General features: G+C 31.6%; 1 protein-coding gene across 4 annotated transcripts in view; it reads left to right on the plus strand.

Annotated features, from left to right (window-relative positions):
* The window catches only part of LOC148620164 (broad substrate specificity ATP-binding cassette transporter ABCG2-like), a 38,626-nt gene extending 32,564 nt beyond the window's left edge, over positions 1-6,062 (plus strand). For all 4 annotated transcript variants that reach the window (XM_088580805.1, XM_088580808.1, XM_088580804.1 and 1 more), the window contains 4 exons: positions 232-386; positions 1,266-1,355; positions 2,995-3,053; positions 3,684-6,062. In XM_088580805.1, coding sequence (XP_088436931.1) covers positions 232-386; positions 1,266-1,355; positions 2,995-3,053; positions 3,684-3,837 — 458 coding nt within the window. In that variant the 3' untranslated portion in view covers positions 3,838-6,062. The remainder of the gene's footprint in view (positions 1-231; positions 387-1,265; positions 1,356-2,994; positions 3,054-3,683) is intronic.
* The last annotated feature ends 2,924 nt before the right edge of the window (positions 6,063-8,986 follow it).

Here is an 8,986-nt window from a genome sequence, read left to right on the forward strand (position 1 = left end):
TTTAAATGATTATTACTGAAGAATACTACTTGAGAAAACAATTTCTATACCAAGCAAAACATAAAATTCACACACTGCAGTGATTTTCAGATTACTTGATAAACTTATATGTTCTGTTCCGTTATCAGGAACAAAGGTAGCAATTTTCAAATTGCTTTACTTATATAAATGTTCTGTTCAAATATCATGAATTAAAGGATCATGAATTATTCAGAAATTGTTCTGTTTAAGGTTTGACCATTGCAGTTGAAAAGTTCTTCCTGTATGTATTATCCTTGTTCCTTGTTTCCCTGTCAGCCTCTGGAATTGCCTTCTTCTTCAGCGCCACTGTCCAGATCTTTGCCATTGCTAATCTGTGTATTGCCCTCACTTATGTATTCATGATGGTAAGTTTGAAAAGCAAAAATACTATAGTGCCAATAAAAAAGGGGAAGACTTTGGACATGGACAAAAACATGTTTGAGAACACATAAACTGACAAGGGCAAACAATAAGAAAGACAACAAATAAAATTCATGCAGAGACAAGCATCACAAACTCCACAAAGAAATCGGTGCAGAACTCAGATGCTGGGTTAATAAGTAGTTCCAGCTTCTTGCAATTCACCAACCTTGCTGCCTAACTGAAGGTCATGTTTGCTAAAAAAGGAAGAAAATGTATGATAAATGTAGTTCATTAATCATTCTAGAAGTAGATATGCCATAATACTAAACTAAGTCATATATAAAGAATATTTCTCTGTGCTAGCACAATAAAGATCTGCTTTTAAATAGCATATGGGACTTCTAGAATAAAGCAGGGTCTGTTGGATTGATCAGTCATTGTTGTCCTGACATGCATGAAATATCTCCCATAAGACATTAATCCATAATCAATCAATCAATCATATAAAGAAGACAACAATGTATAATTATCACTGAATTTGTAAACAATTTAATAATGATGTAAATAGAAATATTTTTATTTTTTGTTCACCTGCAACATGTGTATCATTACTTCAGTCTTTCAGAAGGTTCGTCGGACTGTCGTATATCAGTGGTGTAAATGTGACAGGACCGGAGAAAAAAAAACGGAATGCCAGACCAAAAGTCTGGAAAATTTCTGATATTAGTCATTCTTGATTCAGGTCAAAATGGACGATAAAACCTGGGTTTGGTCCGGAAAATAGTATGTCATCAGAGGACCGAATGTCCAGAAGAAAAAAACTGAACCTTTAGAAAGACTGTTACTTTGCAGCTAGCTGATGTTAAACTATTTATTTTCAGGTATTTAGTGGTCTCCTGGTTAATATAGCATCCATTCCAGAGTGGCTTAGGTGGATTAAATGGCTAAGTCTCTTCAGATATGGTCTAAATGTAAGTTAAGAAGGTTGAAAGTCACGAAACTAAAAAAAAAATTGCTAGCTTCTCATGCCCGCCACATCCCTAAAAACCCTCCTGCATATGTGATTTTTGTGACGGTAAAATCCTGAGATTTCATTTCTGTTCCGGAAATTTTCATACCTAGTCCAGAATCGACTTTTAATTAGTTAAAGGAATCGTCTGCGCGCTTGACAGAAAGGTAAAAAGTATGATGCGAATGAGGCTGTTATTTAACATTGAAAATAAAAAACGAAAGTTTGTCTCGTGGCTCTTATTTCTTTCCACATCTCATATTCCAGCAAAGTTTTAATGCCATGGAGTATTTTATTTAACTTCTCAACATCCTGTATGTTACAGAATTTTTCAATTTGATGAAATTTCTCTAAGACAAAAGAAAACTTCCTGCCGCATAATTTTTTTTAAGAAGAGGCCTGAGAACCTAGGCATTTTTTTCTGTATGGCCTAACATTATGAAAAAAAGAACATTTTATGTGTAATCTTGGTCCAGTTCATAAAATTACTTAAGTCCTCAATTTACTTCAGAGATAACTAAAAGCCTTGAGTTATTAAACTGACTTTTTGTATTCAGGTCTTAAGTGTAAGTGTAAGAATCAGGCAAAAGCAGAAACATGCATGTCAAAACCCCACCGATCTGACAATGTAATATCATTCAAAGATAATTTCTCTATTTTAAAAGACTGTTATTTGGTTCCTTCATCACTGGCTTTGCTCAGAAATTTTTCAATAGAATGTTAGAAAAATGAGGTTTTTGACAGAACTATCTGCCCTTGAAATGTTCATTTTCAGTTCATTTCAATGAAATTATAACTTAATGCACCAACAGGATGTTGAAAATATTGTCTTTTTTTTCTTGATTCTGATGGTGCAAATAGTCCAGTTACACTATCAAAATGATGACTTTTTTTTTCATACCATGTTTTACCCATTGTCTGATTCTTACAGAGACTGACACTTAATTGAGGAGTAACATGAATTAACATTGTGTTCAGTTTATTGAATTTGAAGGATTCATACCACTTGGACTCCAAAAAAAAATATTTCTCATTAAAGTTCTTGAGTCCTTTCTTCTAAATTCCTTTAGATATGGAATTGATTAGTATACTTTTGTATTTTATGATATTTAGATGATCAATTTGATGTTTCTTTAGAAACTATACCCCAACTTAGCGAGTGGGTGCTATATATGTATCTTGACTCCAAATAGATGGTTTGATATAAAACTTGGTATGTGGTTTTATTAAGATGGGATATATGTTGTAAGCCATTTTGGTTGCTGTCCTCTACCCATTTTCTATTTCTTTGGATTGCTGAAAAGAGTGTACCTAGGATCACAATGTGTGCAAATTCATGTTAGGAATTGCCACTATGGCTTTCCTTCATTTGACTTCATTGCAGACAAAGTATTTATTTTGTCACAACACATCTAGGTTTTAAAATAAATCTGAAGAATGCAATGTTTGTTTACAAATTGTTTTATTTTGTCTCCCCCCACTTTGGTTTTGTTACTGTCTTTCTGTCTGTCTGTCCCACCTTTGTGAGTGCAATTCATTGGAATTTCATGAAACTTTCTACTAAGGCAAAAACAAACTTAAATCTTAATTTGTTTTAACAGGCATTAGAAGTCAATGAGTTAAAAGACATGGAGTTTTTTTCATCCAATGGGACTGCTTGGTATGTATAACTGGATTGAAGAGTTTCCATTTACAGACACAACTATTGAAATACATTCAAAATCTGCCTAAAATAACCTACCAAGGGAGAGCAAAATCATGGTCTCTTTAGACAGGTGGTCTTTACAAACAGGTTATGTTACATAAAATATAGTGGTTGCAAAGATAGGTTTTGCTCTGTTAGATATTTAAAAAAAAAAATTGTCAAAATCAGTAAAAATTTGGCTGTTTTGCTATTTGATACGAAATGTTGTATTATCTGTAAGTGTGAAATGAGAGGTAATTCTGTTTGTACTATCGTTCATGATGTCATGTCAGATGAATAAATTATATAAAGTTCAATGAGATGTTATCAGCAAATGATTGTTGTAATAAAAATCAGAACAATTTCTAATTGACTTGAGTGATAAGTTTTTAGAAAAGTTAATGAAACTTAATACATACATTTGTAAGTGGAGAAATAACTATATATCAAATGATATTGAACACCAAAAAATATTTTTAAAATGTGTTTTATCTTGTTGGTATCTAAATCTCAATCTATTATCATTATTGACAGTTTCATACAAACATGAAATAGATATTGTTTTAACTTATATTGACATTTTTTAAATTTTTTTTTTATTTCCAGTCCATTGTCGGGGAACGGATATTTGATAAGTCAAAACATCTCATATGAAACTGATTGGGATTTTTGGCAAAACATTGTAGCCTTATTCAGTATAGCATTTATTGCTATGACTGGAGCTTACATTCAGCTCAGGAGAATGAAAAAACTTCGGTAATCTTTGACTGGAGCTTACATTCAGCTCAGGAAAATAAAGATACTTCAGTAGTTTCAGGATTATGTCAGACCTATACTTCCAAGGAGAAGGGGCTAATTGATCAAAGATGTAAGATGAACATATTATATGCATAACAAAAATTGTAGTTGAAAACACAAATTGACAGAAATGGCTTTGAAGAATATATATGTTTATATGCATTGATGTAAATATTATCTTTCCAATATTTATACTACATGTATTTTTAAATGTTCAAATTTTTTTATTTTATGTTGCTGTCTTTGTTAGAATCATGCAAAATCTGAAAAAAATGTGATACACCCCAAAAAAGGCTACATATTTTTATTTTTGTAATTAAGTTGTTTTATGGGTCTGTACTATGAAATGTGTAATTATTCATTCCAATCTGTCTGCTCTTAAGAGATAATCAACATTGAAAATCCAATAGATTCTATTGTATTTGAGGGTCATTTACAGAGTTATCTCCCTTAATTTTGAAATCTACAGTGCATTTTATATAATTTTTATCTCCTAAGAACACAAGTTATATGGAAAACTGAATGTAAATTTCTGTTTACTATGGCAATTCAAACAAAATATCAAAAATAAAAATATGTAGGCTTTTCACCCATGAATCACATTTTGCAGGATTCTTAGCTGGAGTGCCACTTAACATTCATTTCATTGGTTTTTTTAAAATTGTTTTAAATTGGTTTTATTTCTTATTTTAATGTTTTACTTTTCTTTTCTTTTTTTTCATTTATTTTTCAATTGAATACTGAAAATTTCTGTAAACATTTGGTACAAATAATTTCTTCCTTATTTGTTCTATTTTTTTTAAGTTTTCTAGATTTTTTGATTGTTTTTATATCATTGTATCTAAAAGTCTTATTGTTGCTTCATACTTAAATATCACAAAGACTTTTTTTGTTATCTTTTTAAAATTGAATATGACAATCATTAAAAGAAAAAGACAGATTTTTGCAAGGTAAATTTGTTTTGCAATGGAACTTTACCCAGCATTCACATGACGGCCATTAATATTGCCAGTGACATACTTTTTTGATTCTTTTGTGTTTTTACGCTTGTTTTTGGGAAGATATTTTTTAATGTATGAATATGCTTTGTTATTAGACTTTTTTTTCAGTATTTATTCAGTACTTGAACTGATGAGTGCAACTATAGTACATGAATTCACATTCGTTATTTTGCTCCGAATAACCCCAGATTTGTCTCAGAATAACCTTATGATGTCAGTGAAACAATGTAATTTTATAGTGTGACGTCATAAATATTTAAGTTGAATGAGAATTCAGTAAAAAAAAACAACGGGAAAATATACTATTTTCATGAACTGATCATCTGTCATCTTATATAACAAAACTATGATCTGATTGGTTACTGGTTAACGGTTTTCGATCTGTCAGCGATCATTCAGTCGTCACTCGTCTTAATATAAGGCATATATATAAATTTCATTCTGATAGGATGTTTATCTGTAATACCCAGTAAGGATCTTTACTAGTTCTATATCTTAAACAAAAGTGAATTTTTTTTAGTATAATAAATATCTGCCAATTTATTAAAGTTTTGTTAAATTGTGAAGAAAAATAAATCTTAGTTCTTGTAAAAAGGCCTGATTGTTTTTTTTTTAAATTTCAAGTTTTTCAACTTCATTCTCTGACAGGTTACACCTGCCTAATATTAAGATAGTACACTTTATAATATAAGATGTACCCTTATCTGATTATCTAAAGTTATGTTGGTGCTATTACTTTGTTGATGCATATTTTCCAGCAGTTGCTTAAAAGAGCAGAATGCTTTAAAGGAGAATGGTCATTAAGGGCCATATTATGCCTATCTTAGAAGGAAATGATTTTGTGTTTTCTCTTCGTAGCAACTTGATCATTACCATAAATAACCATTTTTTTTCATTTTTGGGACAAAATTGGCTGTAATGGTTTGCCATCACTAATTACAGCTTTTTGTTTTAATGAAAATTGGGCTTATGGAGGTCCTTAATGACGTTTCTCCTCAATTCTTGCCATAACCCCAGGTATGATTAAGTACGTGTCTTTGCAAGAATTAGTGGCATGCAAAAAAAAAAAAAAAATCAGAAACATGCATGTCAAAAACTCACCAAGTCAAGTAGTATATTTTTTCCCCTTTCTTTTATATTAAGTTAACTAGGTGTGGGGAAATTTCACGTGTTTACAGGGTTAACTGCACGTGATACATTCATGGCCATGTTTCTTCCACTGCCTGATTCTTACAGAGACTGGTACTCCATATTCATTTTTAACATGGTTATTGTTTTAACTATTTATTTTACACATGTACAAGCCAGTAGTATTATGGGTAATCAAATGATCAGTATTCTTTCTTTGCTAATCTATTTTGCTGTTATGTATTCCAGATTGTGTAATATTGTAAATAATTTTTATATTTGTGATTGTGCAATGTCTATTGCTTGTTGGAGTTGTATGTTTAAAGTCTTACACCCAAACCTGTCATAAATGACCTTCAGTCTATAGCAAAGGACAGGTTATTGCTGAATGCAGGTTGACTGTACAATGGTTACCATAATGTTTTTATTTGCTCATCATTCGTTCTCACTTCTGTAGACAAAAGATTTCATGTTCATTTTATTATACTAGTAGTCTGCTATTATCTAATTCTTCATTTTCAAGGTTAAATCTGACAGTGTCAGATCCTTGAGGGGGTTGTGGAGGTTGGAACCCTTCCATTTTTTATTTAGTCTGAAAGTATAGTCTGAAAAATGCCACCCAACGTCGCTTTTTCAATCACTGTATCTATCTGTGTTTTATGAGTACAGTGGTCCACAAATATAGTTTCAGCTAGGAATTAGAACGAAAATTGGTAAGGGCATAAATTGAACAAATAGACTTTAATGTATGAATGCTCATAGCCAAATGTTACTTAATGAAGGTGGTCCTGTATATATCTCCATCATATATTTACACAAGTAACTTGAAAAATATATTTTATTATATTCATAAGTTCTGTTTTGAAATATGACAGGTCTCATTTTATTGCTCATATAAATTTACCAAGAAATCCAATGTTATCAAATTATGCTGCTGTATACTTTATTAGACAAGATGCAGTTTAGCATCTTTTAATATTATAATGTTTTTTCAACAATAAACTTTTGAATAAATGTAACAAGAAGAAATTGGTATATATTGCCATCTTTTAAGGTATGCCCAGACATACACCAGAAAATAGGTGGCATGCAATTCACTTATCATTATGTTGGTATGAAAGTTTCAGTGAAGCTGACTCAAGTCATGTGGACTTAGTCTTAAAAAATCATTTCCTAATGTGGAATTTTCTGGTATATATTACACCTTGGACTAGTGTAGAAAGGCCTTCCAGGTAATTACTGGGCATCATTGCAGGCTTTCCAGTGTCCCTTAATTCTTATTGTTTTTTTTCTTTTCAGTTTAACTGGAATTTCTTATAAAACTAGAAATTCAAAGGGAATTCCTTTTAAAAAATATTATTTTTATGTGAATTCTTACTTTTACTTCGCTGCTGACTTTTGAAAATTATCTTTGCAGTTTTTGTTTCAATGACTGCTTGCTTTGTAATTGAGAGAGAGTATCCTAATTGTCTATAAATGTTTTCTTCTTCACTGGCAATCAAGTGTTCTTCTGTCGTGAATTCGCAAAAGACATGGAAAAAAAAAGATTGAAAACTTTCTCAGTGTTAATTGCATTTATATCGTAAAATTTTTGCCGTAAATAAGCCCTAAATTTAGCCCTTATTTTTTGCCAAAAGGTGCTGGACAGCCTGTAATTGCAAACATCTAAGAAGTTGAATATTGGTTGATTGATTGGTGTACTCTATACCCATTGATAGGTAGAATGATTTATAGATCGAACAGACCCTCGATTTGTGCTCTCTACGTCCATTGATAGGTAGAATGGTTAATAGATCGAACAGACCCTGCTTTATATGTGACATTCTGAGCCGGATTTTTAATGTGCCAACACAGAAGACTAGACAAGTTTATTTACTAACTCAGGCACTCAAGGATGCTACAAGAGCAATAAATATCAATGTACAGACGTTATGGCTAAACCGCAGGGGCTTGCTCCCACTATCAAATATGCAGCCCTCTAGTATATATAACCTACAAAAGGGTGGTCCCAGATTTTGGGGTAACCCGCTTCAACTCAATTATTTTATTTTAAAATAAAATCGAATATATCACTATTTACTGCTCAGCAATCGCTGAACAAATGATGAATCTAATGAATACACATAGATATCACCATCAAATACAAAGTCTAATTGAATCAACACAATGATTTGAACATTCAAACTCCATATATCTAACAATCGCTTGGATCGAAAGTAAAACTACTGCGACCTTGACAATCGCTGTAACTGATAGCTTGCGGGGTCGGATGATGGGTGGAGTAAATATTTTTTAATGGGAGTAAAATTTGCGGAAAATCAAGATTTAATGCCAAACCATTTTCCCTCAAGTTTAGTGTAGGCGTATTATCGATACGCCGCGTATTGACGAATTTTGATAGTTTACCTTTCTTTCAGATATGCTATGATTGAAGTGTCATTAGTTGACTTAGCAAAAGCTATTCTCGAAGTTTTTTCATAAACTAATCTTGATTGGACGAACGCAACTTCTTTTCGATTGATCAGGTACCTCATAATTTTACGGAAGCACAGAGGGGACATATAAAAAAAGTAACATCTTTACAGGAAAACATTGTTAATTTGATATAATCATTTGGATATATTCAAACTGATTATTTTTAATAAGGTATCGATAAACTGAGAAACGAAACTAGGTAACGTATAACGAAATCATTCGGAACCACTCGGCCATTTCCACTACACTAAAAATAACTTGTGTAACTAGAAAGGCTGAGGAGTTCCGATTGGTAACGAAATATGTAAAGTCAGACAACGAAAACTCGTACTATGAAAGTTAGTTGCATTTTCCAGTCTATAGAACTTGACTGCATACAACAAGTGTTTCTAGTGTAATTAGAAAAACGTACGAAGTTTTCTAAAGTTCTGGAGCATATTCTATTATCATTCATGTTTCACAAAATACGTGTTTCCTTTATTTCTTTACAAATCTATCGTTGAAATT

This window comes from Perna viridis, chromosome 4 (assembly GCF_037379345.1).
Source record: "Perna viridis isolate PV_CMFRI_1.1 ecotype Kerala chromosome 4, ASM3737934v1, whole genome shotgun sequence".
Classification (NCBI taxonomy): Eukaryota; Metazoa; Mollusca; class Bivalvia; order Mytilida; family Mytilidae; genus Perna; species Perna viridis.